Here is a 22,857-nt window from a genome sequence, read left to right on the forward strand (position 1 = left end):
GGAACTAATTGTTCCCGTACCTTGACCTTGGACTTCTAGCCTCCCGAATTGTGGAACAACAAATTTCTTTAGTTTCAGCCATCCAGTTTAAGTTACTGTTATGGTAACCCTAACAAAATAATAGGGGTGGTATCATTTTTAAATCAATGGATTTGCCAGAAAAATCTGGATTTTGAGATTCAGCGGGAGAAGCCTGCAGCCCCTGGCTGATATGAGGGCATCGGCAGGAAGTAGAGGGATGGGCTCTCAGGAAGGAGCACGGGTCCACGCACAGGGCCAGCACCCCTCACCCCCAGCTGGCTGTCACAGGCCAAGAATACAGACCCAGCACTATCAGATTTTCTGATTTTTTTCAGGGAAATTTGATATCTGCTTCCCGTTGCTGGTGAAATGTGATTTCCACTGTTGGCGGCTAATCCGTCACTCTCCATTTTCTCCCTGACCCACTCCACTTCAGTCATATACTTGATCTGACTGACTCCTCTGATCATCTGAGTTTGTGATTTCTGTTTATTCACAGTCGCATGGCTTGGCAAGATAGTCAGACAATTCTATTTAAGCCAGGGAGATTTTTCAGAGTGGGTTGAACAATTTGCTACCAGGAGAAAGGAGCTTTGATTTATCCACCTCTCCCCTCTGCCATATTGCAGTGAGGATTGTTCTGAGACCATGTTTCTGCTTTGAATCACCAGTTGTTGAGGGCCCACCACATTCCAGGTGGTGTGTTAGCTGCAAAGCAAGTGTCCAGCATGTGAATGCATATATTCTTCCTAATATACTTACTGCTATTTTGCTGGTGATAAAAGAAAAGATTATAAACCAGGTACCATGTAATAAAAGCAAAGACATTAAGCTGTAATTGTTCTGAGCTTATAAATAGGCCATTCTATCACAGCTGCATTTCCTCACACGCCTCTGTCACTGCAGCTCAAATAAATTTAGACTAATAAATAAATTAAATTGCTGATACTAATGGTACCATAAGGGAGGTGCATGGTATAAAAACACCAATGGCATTCCTTTACTTCATTATAATTATCTTAGGCAATTACAATGTGCCAGGTACACACTAACCACTTCACATACACAATCTCATTTAACATTCAGATCAACCCTGTGAGAGAAATATTTGATTCTTATTCTAGAGATCAGGAAAGTGAAGTCCAGAGATATTCAGTAACTTGCTCAAAGTCACAGGGCATAAGATGTAGAGCTGGATTCAAAGCCAGTGCGTTTAATGCCAAAATCCAGGTTCTCCCACTTCCACCTCTCTTTTTCTTTATTTTACCAAAATGCCTCTAATGAAGATCAGGTATTAGGTCTGAAGTCCACCAAGGCCTTGCCAACCATCGAGGGAAGGGGGCTTGGTCCCAAGTTCAACTTCCCAAATCCTAACCCTGTCGACAGTGTTGACTGACCTACATGCCCTATTAAAGAGGTACAAATTGTCATCTAGTTTGAATTCGAAATCTTTGTTTCACTGAAAGAACGCACAGTGACATTACATGTATGTGGCAAAGATGTAGAGGAGAACAGATGATGCGCTTGGCGTGCTCTTAGAAACCTTATCACTCAAAGAAGGCTTGTTAGAGGAGCCGTCGGGGTCACATTCTGCTTTTTTTCTCAACTGTGTTCAGCTTATAAACATTCAAACGCTTTACAGATGACATACCTACCTTTCTATATGTATGTTTTACTTCAATCAAAGGTAAAGGAAAGGGAAAGACTGGTCCTTATATTAAGCAGAGCACAGTAAACTCCACTACTTATCTCCCAGCGGCAACTTTCATCAACCTATTGCCAAACTTCTTTCATCTACAGCTCACTCTCTTCCTCTCCTCACCGGGTTATTTTGAAGTAAATCCCAAATTGTGTAGTTGCGTCTGAGAATCTGTCTCCCTGTCTTAGGCTGTTTTCTCTGTGCGATTTCAGGCCATTACATGTACGTGGACTCTGTCTACATCAAGCACTTCCAGGAGGTGGCCCAGCTCATCTCCCCGATGACCACGGCCCCCATGTCTGGCTGCCTGTCATTTTATTACCAACTCCAGCAGAGGAATGGCAACATCTTCTCTGTGTACACGAGGGATGCAGCTGGCCTCTATGAGGAGATCTGGAAAGTGGGCAACCCAGGGAATGCTGTCTGGAACCTTGCTGAGGTGGAGTTCAGTGCCCCATACCCCAAGGAGGTACGTGTGCCTGGTGTGCCCTGGCCTGGCCACTCTGCAGAGATGCCACCGCACCCAGACGTGGCGCAGGAGACACTGCAGTCTCACACTCATTCCTCCTTCTCCTTTGTGTCCAGTCTCAGTCTCCCTTTTCCCTTCCTTGGCCTTTCCCACTTTTCTCCCCTCCTCTGTATTCTCTCTGCCTTCCTCCTCTATCACTTCATTTTCTAGAAGAGTGTTTCTTAATAAAGACAAATATGGGAAAGCCAGTCAACCAACTAGATTTCTTGGCCACACTCTCCCTCTGAACTTGCACTGTGGTCGTGTGAGTTCAGATGAGATTAGTGAAACTCCTTCTACGTGAATCTCACTCTCAAACTTCAGCTCCTGACAGCAGCTGTGAAGGTTCCCCTTACCTGAGGGAACACTCTTTCTAAATTTTTTTTTTAATGAGTAATTTTTTCTTTTCTCCTTTACAGTATAAATAACGTCATAAAAGTCAGAAATAAACATGATTTTGCCCCTAATTTGAAACAAGCCTTGGGGCCGCTAAACTTTTTATGGTTTAAAACTATTCATTTACATGAGTGGTAAATGTTGAGTGCAAAAGAATTAGAAAATTCAGAGAAGCAAAACAAACTAAAACGCCCTACACCAGCCCTGCAAAGAAAAGAACTAACATCTTGGTATTCATCCTTGAAGACCTTTTTGTAGGCACATTTGTTAATACATATCTATACACGTATTCTGGGCTTTCTAGGTGACACAGTGGTAAAGATTCTGCCTGCCAGTGCAGGAGACGCAAGAGACTCAGGTTCAGTCCCTGATTTGGGAAGACCCCCTGGAGAAGGAAATGGCAACCCACTCCAGTATTCGTGCCTGGGAAATCCCATGGGCAGAGGAGCCTGGCGGACTGCAGTCCATGGGGTTGCAAAAAGTCAGACACAACTGAGCACACACATGCGCACACACACGCACACGCACACACATATTTCTGTACTGACAACAATCCAACAAAGTAGATAAAATTATCCCCGTATTCCAGATGAAAGAGGAGGAAATGCAAAGTGCAAGATGTTTGCTGTTTTGTTCTAGGTCACACCACTGGGGAGTGCCAGGGTGCTAAGAAAGTTTCCTGCACTAAATCTGACTTAAATTTGAAGGAAGAGGGGAGCTCTGTGGTTGCAGATCTGGGGGTCTAAAGAGAGTCTTAGTCCCCACAGGTTGTGAACATTCCCTGCTTTCACTTTGCACTTTTTGCAGTATCTTGCCTAGTTCCGTTTAGAGTGCAAAAGAGGCCGACGATCCTCTGGATGCTTTTCAGTAGTGCCATCTGCTCACCTGATGTGGTGTTTCAGTGAGTGTTGGGGTGGGGTCTCGGTTTCAGAAGTGTTCTGTCCATAGACTGTGTGCCTGCCACTCCCTTTCCTTCTTCCAATTCCCCCTACCCCAGACAGCCCCAGAGAGGGGACTTTTGTAGTATGCGTGCTATTTCCTATTCCAAAGTCTAGCCAGGCCTTGATTTGCTCTTGCAGCCCAGTGGAAAAGTTTCTGTGAGTTTGGGTTACAAGGAGAAAAAGAAATGCACATGCTGCTTGAGAAAGTTTTCCTTCTATTAGAGTCACAAGTCACATGCACAGTGAAGGCGTTGTCCTTGCAAATTCTTTTCATCCAACCGTAAACTCCTGGGGCAACATTTATACGAGTGAGACTTTGCTGAATTTTCTTTTTAATCAATGCTTGAAAAGTTACCATTTCTGTTTATTGCTTAAGTTTACTACTAAACTTAAGTACATATCCTTTTGAGTCACATATGCATGAATTTGCCCTGGCAGTTGGGACTCATTACATCAGGATTATTGGCTCCTGGTAATTTCCGAGAAAAGAAACTTACCCTGCGGAAATCAGCGAATTTAATGTCCCCATATTCTCAAATGAATTTTTTAAAGGAAGACAAATATCTGAACAATAGAGAACACAATGACACAGAGGCTGTGATTTGCTAATTATGATTGGAAATATCCTTATTCAGTAAGGGTATTTTGATCAGTCAGTAAAATCAATCTGTTGTTGGCTTTATCACCTTGAAAATGAAATGTCATAGGCCTATGTTGAGCTTGTAAACTGAATTTGCTCCTCCTCATTCACCCAAATCTATCCCCTTGGTTCTCAGCCCTTTCTCCATTGCCAGAGACAAACTTCCAGGGTTGTCTTAGATTTTGGAGAGGCCAAGTGTCTAAGGACCATTGTTGTCAAACTGAAACGGACAATCTTATCCAAACTCTTTTCTCAAAAATTAAGAAGTTGAGACCTAGAGGATAAAAGGGACAAACTAGAGTTAATTAGTGGCCAACTAGACTCAAATATGAATACCAGTTCAGGAGGGGGTCACCCTGGAGAAAAAGGCATGGATTTAGTTCAGAGCTTGTTATGCACCTGACTCCATAGGATCTATATATACAGTATCTCATTTAATCACATCTACAGTCCTACAAGGAAGATGTTAAAATGTCTATTTTATAACAAGAAAAGTGTTTCTCTGAAAGGGTTAGCTATGTCCCCAAGGTCACCTAGTAAAGTGACCACAACAGGATTTGAACTCTGGTCTGTCTGCCTCTAAGACACCATTCTCCTTAGCAGAGCGTGAAGACTAGAGGCCTGTGGATCAGATCTAGCCTATAGTGATTTGTCTAGCTGCTATAGTGGTATTTGTTTGGTTTTATTTTGCACACATATTTGTTTTAGTTTTTGAATGAATTGTCAACATTGAAAAATCTGAAGATTTCAAATAAAAATCTAGTGATCAAGTCCTCTTGACAATTTAGTGAGTCCAGGCATGTTAGGCCTAAATTCGCACCTGCCAGCAACTGACAAGGCTAAGTAGCAGCTGCCCCCAGTAGATGAGCCTGGCTCTCCATTTCACACCATTTCCTGCTACATCAGATGAAACCCATATCACGCATTTACATTATGTAACTGGCCTGGGTGGGCACTTGGATTTCCACCCCTGCTCAACAGCATATCTTATGTTATCAATCCAGCAGGGTAGTCTGCATATTTCGGTGGTTTTCCCAACACAGGTGAGTGTTGTGCTCACCATACTTGATCCCCATGGAAAGCAGAAAGTCATCCATTGAACTCAAAGCTGGTGGCAGAGAAGACAGTATAACTAAAGGGGCCTGAACTCATTAATAATCCCATCTTCTCTCTATTTGAGCATGTCAGGATATGCCGAAATCCTAGCATTTGTACACTGGAGTTCTGGGCCTGATTCTGCCTTAGGCATCAGGTAATCATCTCTGATTGCTGCATCTTTGTCCAGATGGACATAGAATTTTATGCATGAAAAAGAGAACCTGGGAAGGGCTTAGGGCTCTGTGAAGGGCAGGATCGCCTTCTGCAAGCAGCATGTTGCCTCTTTAATTGAATTTCATAAAACAGATTATTGAGTCTGCAGTTCTATCAGCAAGTGATATAGGTACTTTGACTCGCAAGGGAGGGGGAAAATTCCACCAATAAAATACAGCTTAAGGCTTAGTAGTCATTCTCACCCGAAATAACTGTGAGTTAAGGAGGGAGCTGCTCAAATACCTATATACCTGGCTCGACCAACACACCATTTTAAGTCATAGTTACAAGCATTTAAGCCTAAAAGAAAATATGTAAACAAGTAACATGTCTTTCTCCTCTGCAGGTTATTTTTGAAGTTGCCTTCAATGGTCCTAAAGGAGGATATGTGGCCCTGGATGATATTTCTTTCTCTCCCGTTCACTGCCAAAATCAGACAGGTAAGCGTTCTCTTTTTCTTCTTCCTCCCATTTGGGATTTTCCTTTCTCAACAGATGCCTGTGGTCAGGAGTTGCTTTAATTCCTTCTAATTTCCTCTTCTTTTCCTTTTTTATCTCATCCTTAAAAAATTATTTAGCCAAATAGTCATTTCTCTGTTATTTTACTCTTTTTTTTCCTCTCACAGAATGAAACTGATTTTTCTGACACCAAAGGTCAGTTTTCCTGAATTAAGGAGATTTTATCTTCTCTACGTACTAAGAAATTAAAATTAAATAACTCCCCCCACCCACTCCATCTTTCTCTTTAAACTAAATCTTGGGTCCATAGACATGTGTGTAGAGTAGACAGAAAAAACTCTCAAAATCTACTGAGTAGAATTATAAGAACTCTTTCTAATTTTATGAATCTAATTTTTAAATGTCCTCCTGTTTAAAGATGTTAGTATTTGGTATATATCTGTATCAGAGAAGATAATGGCAACCCACTCCTGTACTCTTGCCTGGAAAATCCCATGGACAGAGGAGCCTGGTGGGCTGCAGTCCATGGGGTCGCTAATAGTCGGACACAACTGAGCAACTTCACTTTCACTTTTCACTTTCATGCATTGGAGAAGGACATGGCAACCCACTCCAGTGTTCTTGCCTGGAGAATCCCAGGGACAGGGGAGCCTGGTGGGCTGCCATCTATGGGGTTGCACAGAGTCGTGCATGACTGAAGCGACTTAGCAGCAGGAGCATACATCTGTATGATGGTTTTGACGTCAGGGTATGTATTCAATTTCTCTTTCTAAGTGAATGCTCACATAATTTTATCATGACCAATTTTGTAATTTCCGTAAACTTTGTGTTTGTAAAAAGAGGGGGAATTTTTACTTTCTGGGAAATAGGTAAGCAAATCAATTCAAAGTGAATTAGAAAACAAATACTTTAGAATTAGAAGGGTGACACTATAATTGATAATCCAGATAAATGCCTTCCTGCCAGTGCAGGCGACATAAGAGACGTGGGTTTGATCCCTGAGTCGGGAAGATCCCCTGGAGGAGGGCATGGCAACTCGCTCCAGTATTCTTGCCTGAAGAATCCCATGGACAGAGCACTGGTGGACTATAGCCCATAGAGTCGCAAAGAGTTGGACACAACTGAAGTGACTTAGCATGCACGCATGCACAAATAAATGCAGTTGACCTTACCTTTTAATGAATTTGTTTCCTTGAGAGGCCCCAGGGAGACACAGTGGTCATCCATCCTATTAAGGAGAATTTGTTCTGGGTTTTGGAGTGTGGGAAGTAAATTTTTGAATTTGGTTTTGGTAGTGTAACTTTCGCTTAAGATAGAGTTGGTCTCTAATTTAATATAGTTTTGAATATATTCTTTTTTTAATGTGCATATATGTATGTATCTATTTTTACAAAAATAAGGTCATACTATACATATTATATATAACTTGCTTTTTTTCATATAACAGTACATAATGGACATTTATCTATGTAAACAAATATGGGACTACATCGTAATTTCTAATGGCTATAAAGCACTCTAGCATATGGCTTTATCATCATTTATTTAAACAGTTTCCTACTGTTGGACAATTAGGACATTCCAATTTTGCAACCTCAGATATGCAGGTGATAGCACTCTAATGGCAGAAATTGAAGAGGAACTAAAGAACTTCTTGATGTGAGTAAAAGAGGAGAGTGAAAAAGCTAGGTTGAAACTCAACATTAAAAAAGCTAAGATCATGACAACCAGTCCCATCATTTCAGGGAAACAGAGGGGAAAGAGTGGAAGCAGAGACAGATTTTGTTTTCTTGGGCTCCAAAATCACTGCAGACAGTGATCGCAGCCATGAAATTAAAAGATGCTTGCTCCTAGGAAGAAAAGCAATGACAAACCCAGACAGCATATTAAAAAGCAGAGATATCTCTTTGCCAGTAAAGGTCTATATAGTCAAAGCTATGGTTTTTTCCCAGTACTTGTGTATGGATATGAGAGTTGGACCATAAAGAAGGCTGAGAGCCAAATACTTGGTGCTGTTGAACTGTGGTGCTGGAGGAGACTCTCAAGGGTCCCTTGGGCTGCAAGGAGACCAGAATAGTCAGTCCTAAAGGAGATCAACCCTGAATATTCATTGGAAGGACTGATGCTGAAGCTGAAGCTCCAAAACTTAGGCCACTTGATGTGAAGTGTAGACTCATTGGAAAAGTCCCTGATGCTGGGAAAGATTGGAGGCAGGAGGAGAAGGGGAAGACAGAGGATGATATGGTTGGATAGAATTACTGACTCAATGAACATGAATTTGAACAAACTCCAGGAGATAGCTGGGGACAGAGCAACCTAGCATGCTGCAGTCCATGGGTTGCAAAGAGTCGGCCATGGGTTGCAAAGAGTCGGCCATGACTTGGCTTAGCTCCTGAACAACAATAACGAATGTTGCTATTCCAAGCAATAATAAAATAACCAATTATCTATATCATCACTCAATTAACTAAATTTTTTTCTCTTAGAAAAATTCTACATTGTGAAATATCTTGATTGAAGAGTATGTCCTTAAGAATATGTGTGTGTTTGTGGTGTGTGTGTGTATCTTAGGGTACTATCAGCCTCCAGAAAAAGCCAAGACAACTTACTTGCAACAGTCACATGTGAGAATGCCTGTTTCTACACACCTATACCAACCACGGGTCTTGGTAAATTTTACATCTTTGCAAATCTGATCACCTGGATCAACCAAAGAGCTGTCAGATGCCTCAAGTTGGGGCCAACCAAACTCTCTTCAGGACTTTTAATCTTATCTGGAGTGACCCAGAGATGGAAGAAATTCTAGGGGGAGATAGTTGAGCAGTCCCTTCTACCAAGGCATTCTGGAATTGCCAGCCTCCTTCCTGTTCAGCCTTCTCGACCTCTTCTATTGCATCCTCACAGGTTTCCATAAAATTTCCCTTTTCCTTCTTAAGCAAAAGGCCTTTTCTTCACAAAAGATTAAAAAACCATGAAAAGAGTGTTTTGGTGCCGACTCATAAACGTGACTGGCAGTTGCTGCTGGCAGTTGTCTGGGAGCTCAGTTAGGCCTGTCTCCTGAACCACTTACACATGATCTCTCCAGAAAGGTGGTCTCAGGGTTCTCAGACTTCATTGCTGGCTGACTTCCGGCGAAGCCATGTTCCAAGAGAACCAGGAGGAAGCTGTAGCACCTTTTATGACCCAGCCTCAAAAGTTGCATACCATCGCTTCCTCTGGATTTTATGGGGCAAAACAGTCACAAATTCATATTATGTCCATAGTTACATCAGTCCATCTTAGGATTGTTAGATATCATCAGATCAAGAAGAGGTGTCACATACGATTGCTGTTGGTGAAGATATTTACAGAGTTGAAGAAAGTCCTTTCCTTGAAGTAAAGAAACCCACCATGGGAAGCCTTCAGTTGATGAGGAGGTTGAAAAGCTGAAAGCTTGTCCTGAAGATCCCAGACAAGCCCCCAAGATGATATCTTATGGTGAACGGTATTGGATTCTTGATCTCCAAAGATTTATCTTTGGGACCAGGCACCAGGCTTGATCACTCAAGAGCTTTTGTGAAGCAGAGTTTTATTAGAGGATAAAAAGGGACAGAGAAAGCTTCTGACAAAGACATCAGAAGGGGGACAGAGAGTGCCCCCAGTTTCTAATATACTCTATAAGCAAAGGAGCTTAGAATATTTTTCACTCAAGCTAAATTGTTACCTCCAAATTACAGAGAAACTTACTAATTAGCTGAAATCAAATATTAGTTTTAACTAATTCTACTTAAAAAAAACAAAACTAGTGAAACAGAACAGACTTGATTTACATATTTATATGCTCTAATTAAAATGATTTAATCCTAACAGTAATCAAAAATTAAGAGTCTCTAAATTTGGCAGAACACAGAAACCAAAGTGGTTTTGCTTCTCTAAATATGATTGCTCCCTAATTCCATCAGTTAATGTTTCAGTGATGTTAATAATAATTTTACAACCTCTTTAACATTATTTTTGGAAAGTTTCTCTTCTCAGTCACTGGATATTTACATTGAACTTTTAAAAATATTTCCAAGTTATGCATATAGAAGAAGAGGTGTTTATTTAGCATCTATACTGGATAGGAAGTGGAGTAAAGCTGCAGCTGGAAGGTGATAGAATCTACTGAACCACCAAGATACAGAATATATGTGAACTCTTTTCTACTGACTGATGAAAAGAAAAGAAAGATTCCAGCAAAATAAGGACCATTTGTTAAGAGAGATGGTGACCCCTTAGTCTCTGAAATCCAGCCCAGATAAAGACCCTTCCTCCATAGGGACTACCAGGGATTCACATTTTTATATAGTTAACCAAGGTTCCCTATTGGTCTTCAGAATTTCCTAGTATACCAGCTTTCCTTTAAATGGTTTAACTGCATAATCAAAGTATTGTGCTTAAGAACCAGGACTTTGGACTCACATCCCTACTCTGCCATTTACAAGCTGTGTGACCTTCAGCTTGTTACCCAATGTCTCTGAGACTGTTTTCATGTCTATGGGACAAGGATGGAAGAATCTGTTTCATAGAATTGTCAGGAAGATTGATGATTTAATAATGTCTGTGATAGACCTGAAACAGTATGGCACACAGAAAATGCTTGGTGTGAGACCTAATATTATTTACATAATTTTCAAAATACTCCCATTCATTCCCTAGAGAACAGGGAGTCAGATAGAAACTAAAGAGAACCAGCAAAGGGCACTGCCTCGATGAATGTGTAAGCTGGAGCCTGTTTTGTGCCCTTCATTAAGCACCTGTTGGCTAGATTCTGAGTCTTAGAGGCTGAACCCTCTAGTTTTCCTACTTCCTTTTACATTTCACAAATAGTTTATGTCCTTCTGTTTCATAATAGGTACCAACATTTTTTTCATCTTGGTTACCTCCAGACTTATTGTCTCTGCTTTTCCCAGCTGGATCTGACATTTTCTTCCCTCATCTCCCTAGTAGGTTGAGACAGGAATTACTTCAACATATGAAGCATCTTGTTCCCACCATCTGGTTGCTCTTAGATTAATCTAGTTTCCCAGACCTGAGACCTATCTCAGAGTCACAGGTATTAAGCACCAGCTGCTTGTCATCCCCCCAGATATTTCCCAAGGATGCTTACAGAGTATAGTGAGACCTTACCCCATCCCTCCTAGCTTGCGTTCCAGCCCTTCCCTTTCCAGGCCTCTCCCATCTGAAAACTCCCCATCCACCACATTTGACCCAGAACCTAGACCATAGGAATAAGCTCTCCTTTTAATCTGTAAGTCCTTGAATACCTAACAGGTGATTCCACTCACTTCTCACTTCTAGAAATACTGCCTTAATGCCCAGCTGCCAAACAGAGACCTCCAGTCTCTGCCATATGCAGACCTAGCTTCCTCTCTGGCCTTGGATTCACCCCACACCCAGGCCAGGCTCTGGGAGGGTACTAACCCTCACAGATATACCTCTAAAAGGATGTCTGTGTGGGCCTAAGTCCCAAAGTTGACCGTTCACCAACAACACACTGCCTAGACCTCTTGTCTGGTGTGGAAATGTGGCTCCAGTTGTTGCCTAGGCTACAGCTGCAGGTGTCACAGTCTTCCTTAACTCAGAGGCCTTCAAGCATCTCCACAGCCTCATCAGTGGCCCAGCCCTGCTCCATCGTGATTCCTCAGTCTGGTGCTAGGTCCCACTCGCTGTATTCCCTTGCCAGCTTTGAGCTGTCCGAGCCTGCTTTCAGGCTGCTACTGCCACTGAGTCATGTCAATCCTGTCCGACTCTGCTCCCCCCGTCCCTGGGATTCTCCAGGCAAGAACACTGGAGTGGGTTGCCATTTCCTTCTCCAATGCATGAAAGTGAAAAGTGAAAGTGAAGACGCTCAGTCGTGTCCGACTCTTAGCGACCCCATGGACTGCAGCCCACCAGGCTCCTCCGTCCATGGGATTTCCCAGGCAAGAGTACTGGAGTAGGTTGCTTTTAGGCTGGCCTGTGCTAAAATAAGAGCTACTGCGCAAGTCTAACAGTCTAAAGAGCACCACACCCAAAGTCTCTCTAGCACTACAGGGGCTGATAAGCTTCTTAGATCTCAAGGACTGATACTGAGTTCATCTCTATGAACTCCATGAAGCAGAGGAAAAGATGAAAAACATTCCCAACCATTCTTCTCCAATGGAGACTAGTTTATCTTCTCCGTCTATCAGATTAGTTTATCTTCAGAGCCTCCTGATTCTAAAAAGTTCAAACATTGGACATCAAGTAATTAACTAAATGGTACATTGTGAGGCTCAAAGAGAACTTTTTCTTTTTGATGGGACAGGGTGATCAACTGATGCTCAGGAGCCTCCAATTTCCTCTGATTCCTTCCTATGCTTCAAATATGTTATTAACACTCCTCAAATTCAATCGCCACTTGACACATACTTCTGAAACAAGCCTGAAGCAAAGGCTTTTCATTCACCTCATGTGTTTGGGGATCTCACTTTAGGTCATATATAATAAGCCCTCTGGCCCCCATCTTCAGGAATTAGATAGTGTCTTATGCTAGAATAAGCATTCTAGTTAAAAAAGATTTAGGTTTTGAGTTATGCTTTTGAGGTTTTCTTTTTATCAGAAAACTGTCTCAGAACCCCTGACAAATCCACTGCTAGGACGAAGTGTTTAGCAAAAGAATATAACTGTGTCCTCAGAAAAATCTTCTCTGTGTGACTCAGTTTGTCACTATGGAGACAACAGAGCCTTGCTTACTTACAAGTTTTACTATCACCTCTCACCTCCTCCCACACACCTAGGAAATGGGTTATGGATCTCTTTTGGATGACCAAGAAGATTATCCTTGGGATATATTCCTGATGCGTAATGTCACTGACCTTCCACTCTCTTTATCCATGGCTTTTGGGAGTGCTGCCCTATTTTCTTATCTGAGTGGCTATCTGTAGGTCTGAATTTCCATCTGCTTTTTCATTACCAGGTTGAAGAGGGGTGACTAAGACTGAAGATCATTATGGGGTTTCCCATGGGCTCAGATCTCTGTTGGGGGAGGTCAAAGGATCTTTGTTTGCATGTTGTCATAATCATTTTCAAATGTATATCTTCATGACTTTATCTGCACAGCTTCAAGATTCAACTTGACGCTGACAGAGTCAGGCAGAGCAGTGGGTTACCACCAGTCTTAGAGCACTGAAAATTCTCTTTCTTTCCTTCTATCTAGTTCTTCAGGGGCCTCTCCTTGTACGGTTGCTAAGGCATATTGTCTCAGATATGATCAGATTCCAGTTATGTAGGGGCATTTTCTTCCTATTCTTTTTTTGTATTGTGGTTAGTTACTTACTTTTCTTTCTAATTTAGCATTTTTAAAACTCTTTACTTTTGTATCATTTTAAACTCTGACACAATTTCCAAGATTATGATAAGGAACTCCCAAATACTCTTCACCCAGATCTAAAAACGTAGATTTTGCCAAATCTATATTTGCTTTCTCAATCATTTAAGAATAGGTTATAGATATTATGTCCTTTTACCATTAAAAGGCTTCCCTGGTGGCTCAGATGGTAAAGTGTCTGCCTGCAGTGCAGGAGACCCGGGTTCGATCCCTGGGTTGGGAAGATCCCCTGGAGAAGGAAATGGCAACCCACTCCAGTACTCTTGCCTGGAAAATTCCATGGACTGAGAGGCTCCTCAAGCCTGGTAGGCTACAGTCCATGGGGTCACAAAGAGTCAGACATGACTGAGCAACCTCACTTCACTTTACCATTAAATACTTCATTAGGTATTTTCTAAAACCAGAGACATTCTCCAACATGCTATGGGATAATTATAAAATTCAAGAAATTTAACACTGATACAATATTATCAATTAATCTATAGTCCATATGCTAATTTCACCAATTGCCCCAATAAAGTCTTCTACAGCTGTTTGTTTTCCTAGACCAAGATGGAGTCTTAGATCCCTTGTAGCATTTGGTTGTCATGTGTCTTTTATCCACTTAGTTGGGCCAGCTCCTCAGACCACTGGAATGTTTTCTTGCTTTGAATATTGACAAATTGAGAGAATAGTGAGTCTTTGTCCCTAAACAGCTCTCTGTTTCATCAGATTCCCATGCCTAGAACTCAAGTGATTCTCCAGAGATAATTTTCCACTTATTCAGAACAGTGCTACCTCTGGCCCTAAAAGGTTGTGTGTGCTTAGTCACTCAGTCATGTCCAACACTTTTGTGACCCAATGGACTGTAGCCTGTCAGGATCCTCCATCTATGAAATTTCCCTGGCAAGAATACTAGATTAAGTTGCCATTTCCTCCTTCAGGGGATCTTTCTGGACCAGGGATCAAACCCTTGCCTCCTGCATTTCCTGCATTGCAGGAGAATTCTTTACCACTGAGTCTAAAGATAATTTTCTGCTTATTCAAAACAGTGCTGTCTCTGGCTCTAAAAGGTTAAGCCAGTATATGTCAGCATGCAGAATAAGATTATACTTGGCTACAGTGAGTGTGTCCGAGACCGCTGCAGTCTCATCCCCTCTGGACTCAGTGGGCAATATGAACAGTGAGGTTTAGAGTTACTTGTTGCCAGGACCACATTATTTTTGAAAGAGCAGGAACCTTTTATGTTCCATTTCCTCCAGGTAATCTGGGATGAGGTGATGTTTATAGACCAGAGTAAATGACACCAGAATTCATCAAAAGCCAAAATAAAAGCAGAACCAGTGACAGAATCGGTGTTTGAACAGTGTGATTTATACTGAATAATGATTCTCTTCCAGCAAATCAGCTCCTGCTACTAACGTCAATTATAAACAGACAGTGGCTGTGCTTCTGACATAGAGATTGATCAACAAAGGAAAATTATTCCTGGAAAATATTATTTCTATATATCTGTCAGAAAGAAATTAAGAATTCTGTAAAATCCGTACTTTTTCTCTTTCTTTTTAATTTTGTATGAGTGAAATTTGAATTGTGAAGAAGTATGTGAATAAATGCTCTCAGTTTTACATCAGGAAAGGGAATTTCTTTTGAAGTCTGGTCCTTTGGGTTTTTTGTAGAGAATGTGAACAGAGCTTCTTCCTACCCCTTGAGGGAGGAAAAGAACAATTTTCCTGTCATGCTGAAACGTGGGTTTGCTGCTAACCTGTCAGCATGCCATTAGGGTAAAAATATTTTTGTTGTGTGTTGCTTCTCCAAGCTCCCCTAGTACAAATGTGTACATATTTGTCAATCAGTTGTCATCCTTTGAGATCCTTGGGTTTGGCCTACTTTAACTTTGATTTTCCTTTGCTCAGAGCGTCCTTTTAGTGCCCTAGAAGCAAGCTGCAATTTTGAGGAAGACCTCTGCAACTTTTACCAAGACAAAGAAGGTTCAGGCTGGACCCGAGTGAAAGTAAAACCAAACATGTACCGGGCAGGAGACCACACTTCAGGCCTAGGTAAATCAGAGTCTGTTGTGTGGGATGTTGTGGTGGGGGTGGGGGTTAGTATTCATGCTCCATTTTCCAGTTGTTCTCACCAAGACACCAGCTTGAAAGAGGAGGGTGGTGGGGGGACAGCTGTGAAGAAGCAAAGACAATAGGTAATCTTGGGTTTGACCGTTTTTCAAAACTGGAATTCAAGTTGCTGTGCTAGTAGATGTATTTACCGGTTAATTAAGTAGTCTAACCTTCGGAAATTGCTCTTCACTTTAGATAGAGAAGTACCTTTAAAAACCTATTAGATTCCAATTACATGAGATATCCAGAAAAGGCAAATCCATAGAAACAGAGAGCAGATTAACGGTTGCCAGGGGCTAGGGAGAGGGGGTGGGGAGTGACTATTCAATGGGTATAGAATTTTCTTTTGAGGTAATGAAAATATTCTGGAAGTGGGTAATAGTGGTTGCACAGTCATTGTGAAAGTACCAAATGCCACTGAATTGTACTCTTTAAAATGGTTAAAATGCTAAATTTTGCGATATATGTGTTTTATTGCAGTAAATAATACATGGTGGGACGTAAAAGCTATCACAGCTGTTGGGAAGTATTAGGTGGGCACTTGATGGATGGGCCTGCATGAAGCTCTTAGAAATCAGTGCGAGCTCCCCCGGTGTAAGGATTATCTATCACCACAAAGACAGCCCTTGTGAAGTCCACTCCAGTAGAGACTGAGGGAAAGGGCTTGTTCTCAAAGGGTTACTGTCTAATTAATATTTGTATACTGGGTTTGGGGGTAACTTACCAGAAAGCTGATGAAGCTGGTTTCAGGGCCCCTCACTTTCACCAGGTGCTTGCAATTTTATACTTGTAATTTTATATTCTTTGCTGAGAGGTTGCAAAACTTAAAGAATTACAGAATAAACACCTGTTCTGACCTTGGCCAGCCTAACCCCTGGGGGGATATGATAGTGAACAAATCAGGTATGTATCCCACCCTCACTGGCTGACCATTATTTCAGCGGGCAAGAAAAACACGACAAACATATATACAGATAGATGCGTGATTACAAATTGTGGTGTGTGCTGTGAAAGAAATAAAGAGTGAGCTGAGAGAGAATAAAGAACCTCCTTTTGGTTGAAGATTCAGCGAAGTGGGTTTTAGCTGGAAGAATGGGAGCAACCCAGGCAGAAGGAACAGCATCTCTGAGGGCCTGGAGTTTGGAAAGGGCCAGACACTGCCAGGAATTAGGTTAGTGTGGCTGCACCATTGAGAGGAAAGTAAAGTAAAATGAAGTTAGAAAGGGGGGTAGACCATAGATGTGGCAGGCCAGAGTAAGCAACTGGGATTTTACTGTAAAGGAAATGAGAAGCTATTGATAGGTTTCAAGTAGAGCAGTGAAGGATTAACTTTAGACTTAAAAAGATTGCTCAGGCTGGTGTATGGCTACCTGTGTTAGTCTGCTCAGGCTTCCATAACAAAACATCACAGACTAGGTGACTTAAACAACAGTTTGTTTTCTCACAGTTACAGAGGCTGGGGAGTCCGCAATCAAGGCACCACTGGGGTTGGTTTCTGGTGAGATATATCCTCCTGACTTGGACAAGGCACCTTCTCACTGTGTCTTCATATGGCCTTTCCTCTGTGTGTGCACAGGGGGAGATGGGGGCGGGGGCGGGGGCAGAGGGGTTGGGAGAGGAGAGAGAGAGAGATGTTGTTTCTTCCTCTTCTTACAAGGACACCAGTTGCGTAGGTGTTAAAGCCTCGACTTTCTAACTCATTTAACCTTAAATTGCCTCCTTAAATGCCCCATCACCAAGTATGGTCACACTGGGGGTTAAAACTTCAGCATATGAATTAGGGTTGGGGAGGGGACATAATTCAGTCCTTAACAACACTCATGAAATTACCAAAGAAGCTTTTGCCAGATTAAATGAAACTAAACTGTATACCAAAGACTGCTCCCAAAAGAGAACTGATGGAGGAGGCTCAGAAAAAGGAAAGGGGGGAAAAAAGTAAGTTTCCTGCCCCATCTTTGTAAGACACAAGGACCTGTTTTAAGTTTACCATGGGGGTGGTAGAGCAGGTGGTAGGGGAGGTTCTTGATCCTATTTTTTCATGTTATTTAAGAGAAGTAGGGGAAAATCAGATATTCAGCACCTGAGAGGGTCTATCTGATTAAAAACCTGCTTTTTAGGATCCAGTTTAACATATGACCAAGAGAGTAAGCTCTGCCTGGATACATAAACCACCCCTACCCTTCACCCCTCAAGGACTGCCAGACCCTGCAACCTCTCCCACTCCACTGGTCATTGTGTTGCAGGAAGGGGGACCCCTTCCAGGGCCCGAAACTGGGCTCTTATCTAACACTCGGAAAAGAATTGTTTGAGGAGACACATCTGCTGACAAAGCAAGAGATTTTATTGGGAAGGGCACCCGGGTGGAGAGCAGTAGGGTAAGGGAACCCAGGAGGACAGCTCTGCCGCGTGGCAGTCTCCATTTTTATGGTGATGGGATTAGTTTCCAGGTGGTCTTTGGCCAATCATTTTAATTCAGAGTCTTTCCTGGTGGCGCACGCATCGCTCAGCCAAGATGGACGTTAGCGAGAGGGATTCTGGGAAGTGGATGGACACGCGGTGTCTCCTTTGGACCTTTCCTGAGCTCTTCCGGTTGGTGGTGGGTTATTAGTTCCCTATGAGTATGAAGTCTCTCAGCGGGGAGTTGTTAGGGGAAGCACAGTGATTGAAACCGCCCACCCTGGCCAGGCACCATAGTAACCATATGCATGAGTTGTTTTATGACAGGAGATCCTGGTAAAAATACAGAACTAATAAGCCACCACCAACCGGAGGAGTTCGTGAAAGGTAGAAAGGAAACACCGCGTGTTTTGAAACAGAGCAGTTCTCCTGGGTTCCCTTACCCTACTGTTCTCCACCTGGGTGCCCTTTCCCAATAAAATTTGCTTTGTCACCACATGTGTCTCCTCAGACAATTCATTTCCGAGTGTTAGATAAGAGCCCAATTTCGGGCTCTGGAAGGGGTCCCCCTTCCTGCAACAATTGCAGAGATAATAGGAAAATCCGCTCTGGGCCTTGTGTTCTCTGCGACCCAGTACTACTCAGTCTAGTTGTCAGCTCTTTGTCTAAAAAGTAGAGAACCACAAGATGATTTCATCCTTTTTGTTTCATGAAAGGTTATGGAATTCCCTGGCAGTCTGGTGGTTAGGACACTACCTTTTTTTTTAACTGCTGAGGGCTAGGGTTCAATCCCTGATCAGGGAACTAAGATCCTGTAAGCCACATGGCATGGCAAAAAAAAAAAGTGTACATCCTAATTGATGGCTAAAACCTGAGCATACGCAGTTGGAAATCTATGCTGGTTTATGAATTTACCTTAAAATTGGAGGTTTATTAGCAAAAGAGTCACACAGATATTTTCTATCACCCAGGCCACAGACATTGTTAAATGCTATCACTTAAAGCCTATAGAATAGTCTCTTTTGGCAGATTCCACTACTTTAACCAAATTTTTCCACTTGATGATCTGGGCTGAATTATTTAGGTTTTTCATTGCTGATGCACTGAAAGCTTTGTCCTATTCACAGGGTATTTCTTGCTGGCCAACACAAAGCTTACATCACAGCCTGGCTACATTGGAAGGCTCTACGGTCCCTCCCTGCGAGGAAACCTGCAGTATTGTTTGCGTTTTTATTATGCCATCTCTGGATTTTTAAAAATGAGTGACACCCTAGCAGTTTATATCTTTGAAGAGAACCATGTGGTTCAAGACAAGATCTGGTCTGTGCTGGAGTCCCCAAGGGGCGTTTGGATGCAAGCTGAAATCACCTTTAGGAAGCCCATGCCCACCAAGGTACAGTGGAATCTTTCTACAATTTTCAGTCACTGGACTGGGTTAGTGAATTTCTGTTTAATTATTTTCAACTGATGATGCATTGTTTTTCTTCTGTTCAAGCTGAAAGTCCCACCCTCACATCCTGTTCCCAGGCATGTGTGAGTTATATCCTTCACTTCTTTTCAGTGTTCTCTCTCTCGGAATCATGGCCACATAAGGAGTTTGCTTGTTGTTTAATTCTTAGACTCCCTGAGAATAGTCCAAAGAGAGAGAATATGTGAATAAAGTTCTACACTGAAGCTTTAAGGTCAACACCCTAAACCTCTAGCTGAACACAGGATGGGGAAGCTCAGTAAAATAGGAGAGCCAACTCAGACAGAAAGAATTTACATAAGGGAACCATCAGAAGCTTATTGATAGAAGTAAGAAAACAGAGATCTTTATCACAAAGGAAATGCAAAAGAAAATTGTGATCTCTTGAATTTTACAGCTCATAAACTTTAGGAAGCTTAACAGATACGATAAATTCTGTTAACTATTAATACAACCCAGATTACAACTGGAATGGGAAAACCTGTTTTGTTTCACCTGCCAGTTGGTGAGAAGATCTCTCTCATGCACCCTCTGTGCAAGAAAGAAGGTCCCTTCCTTCAAGCAGATTCCTCACACAATGGAAGCTCAATAGATATATCATTGAAGAGTGGCTGTTCAGTTGATCATGTTCATAACTAGGGTCCCGAAGAAAAGATATACACAGCAGAGCAGTAGAACTTTCTTCACACACATTAATGGTTCAAATTTCTCTTAGTTATACCATTTGGACAGAAACATAGCTTTGTCTATAACTTCCCGGCAAAGAAATTTTGCACACCTTTTCCATCATGATGTTGCTTGGTTACTCTTAGTCCATTAGAATACACACCAGGGCATGATTAAATCTTTGCAATGATTAATCAAAGATCTTTGAAAATATTTACAAAAAAAATTTTTCCCCATTGCTAGGCAAGAAAAAATGATGATTATAATGACATGACAGCCTCCTTAACTTACTGATTTCTAAAAGAGTCAAACCAATTTATGATATCTGTAGTAGAATATAGGCACAGAAGTTTTACCACATTCTCATAGGCACGGCTTTTATTGTTTTCATGCTAACTAAATAGGTAGTCCCCATTACCAATTATTTGACTCTCTCAAGTAGTTATGGTAACACACACACCAAACATGTACCTAATCCATACAATCAGGGATGCACGTAATAAAATTTTTACTGTACTCCACACCCTCTGTTGCTAATGTTTTAAAAGAGGGAAAGTATGACAAGCCTTTCATTCACTTATTTGACTTTCATTTATTTATTCATTTATTCTTTTATTCAACCATACTGTATTAGGTATAAGTTCAGTGTAAGGGATATAAAGATCAATGAGGCTCAGATTCTACTTTTGAGAATGAGATCACAGATGATAGAATGTTAAGATACAAATATGTAAACAACTAACAACAGTGCAATCTCACTGCCTCACAGAAAGGTCATATAGAAAAGCAGAGGAGGAGTTCTACCAGCTGGACACATGAAAATAAAGATGAACAGAGGACCAGCTGAGCTGGTGTTTGGACGGTAAATGTTCAGGCCATGTCGGATTCTAACTCCTTTCATCCCACCTGACTCCTCTCTTCTCCCTGCCCCCAGCCCCTCATCTTTACTCACAAAACATAGGCTGTTAGTAACTTATCTGCTCCTAGGTGTCAGTCCCTGCTCTTATTTGACTCCCATGGAATGGAAGGAAGCCACCCAGCAACTGAAGATGCCCCAGAGAATTTGCCCTTTTCTTCTTTGACTGACTTCCAGCCCTCCCAACAACCACACAAATCCTACCCACCTACTTCAGGAAAAATTGATCTAGACCCAGTGGGGGCAGAGAAGTTCTTATAGCCTCAGAAGGAGCTAGTATGGATTCAGTCCCAGAGCTGATGAGGAGACGGGACAGTTCAACACAAGCAAACTCTGGACACGTGTCTGAAAGAGGTGAATAGTTTTTGGAAGGTCCTTGCTAAACAGAACCAGTTTCTCAGAGAGTGAGAGAACCATTTGACATTCGTACAGATGGCACTGAGTAAGGAAGGAAACTAATATGGAACATATACAGGTAGAGACAAACGTATGTATGGTATTTCAGAGAAGAAATAAAATGAAAAGTCAAAGTTTCCCTTACCACCCCTCTACTCAAACTCCAATTCTACTTCTTTTTCTAAACGTTTTTACCCCTGATTTTCTGATGTTTGTCTCTATAATTCCAGATATTCTATTTCTGCCTCATTTCTTGATTCATTAACCTTAGCAGTATTTGCTGACTCCCTTCTATGAAAAGAAATTTGGCTTATTTATACCATTTCCTTTCATTTTCTCTATCCTCCTTACAATTTTTTAGTTGTATTTTTATTTTTAACTTTCTCTTGGTTCCCTTGTGACTCCGATACACCTAATCATCTGTTTCTGCTCCCATCGACTTCAGGCCGTATCCTATGACACTCCAATATGTATGGTGAATACATGTTCACCCCTCTGTTCCCCCTCCCCTCACTTACCCTCTCCACCTCTCAGTTTTCTCAGCAATACATTTGCTTGTACATAGCAATGGCTTAAAACATTTCTATTCCTCCAGTGAAGACTTTGAGCTTTGCCAATAGCAGGATTTCCCCGTATGGGCCCCCTTGGCAATTTGGAAGGGACAGTGCCGCCTCTGTAGGCGGCCAGACCTCACATGATTGGGATTTTGTCATCTGCAATGACAGCAACAACCCAAGTTATTTCCACATGTTTCCATATGGCCCCAGAGGTGCCAGGCCATTCTTGGATGAGAACTGTGGCTTTGTAAGTTGATTCTGAAAATTGAAATTAAGATCTAGCCCCACCTACAATCCATCTTTGCCTGCTTGGATCTGTGCTCTGCGGAGCAGCATAGTGGTAATGAGGGAGCCTCCCCTTCAATGACCCTCTGGCTTCCTGTTGCTCTTCTGGGAAAAGGCTTGCCTGCTCTAACATCAGCCTCTCCCCAGCCTCACCTCTTACTCTCCCCATTCTAATAACATTGCAATCAGTTCCTGGAACACACTGCTCTCTTCCACCTTGGGCCATTGCACACCCAGTTTCCTCTGCCTACACTCTTGTTAATTCAGTCACTGGCTTGAACTTCCCTTCTGCAGAAACTCCTTTTCTGGCTCATTCCTCAGAATAGATTAGTGTTCCCTGGGCCTCCTAGGCCTCTTCTCCCTCATTCTGGAGACAGGATAGCACAGCAATTAAAAGAAATGATTGAGGAGTCTGTTTTCAAATCTCCATTCTACCACTTAAATGACTTTGCAATCTTAGTTTTTTCCCTTAATTGAGATATGATTGACATGCGTTTGAGGGGCACAGTGTAATGGTTTGGTGTATATATTGTGAAATGATCACCACAGTGCATCTAGTTAACATCCATCACCTCACATAGTTCATGAGTATTTTTTCTTGTGATAAAAACTTCTAAGATTTATTCACTTAGCGACTTTCAAATATACAATACAGTTTGCTAAATATACTCACCATGCTGCTCTTTATAAATTTAAAAGTGAAGAAACTGAAGTTTCCAAAAGTTAATAT

General features: G+C 41.9%; 1 protein-coding gene across 1 annotated transcript in view; it reads left to right on the plus strand.

The window, feature by feature from the left end:
* Nucleotides 1-22,857, plus strand: part of MAMDC2 (MAM domain containing 2) — a 164,750-nt gene that overhangs the window by 92,071 nt on the left and 49,822 nt on the right. The window contains exons 6-9 of the mRNA XM_068974487.1: nt 1,933-2,189; nt 5,863-5,956; nt 15,239-15,382; nt 18,967-19,232. Coding sequence (XP_068830588.1) covers nt 1,933-2,189; nt 5,863-5,956; nt 15,239-15,382; nt 18,967-19,232 — 761 coding nt within the window. The remainder of the gene's footprint in view (nt 1-1,932; nt 2,190-5,862; nt 5,957-15,238; nt 15,383-18,966; nt 19,233-22,857) is intronic.

Source organism: Capricornis sumatraensis, chromosome 6 (assembly GCF_032405125.1).
Source record: "Capricornis sumatraensis isolate serow.1 chromosome 6, serow.2, whole genome shotgun sequence".
In the NCBI taxonomy this organism is placed as follows: domain Eukaryota; kingdom Metazoa; phylum Chordata; class Mammalia; order Artiodactyla; family Bovidae; genus Capricornis; species Capricornis sumatraensis.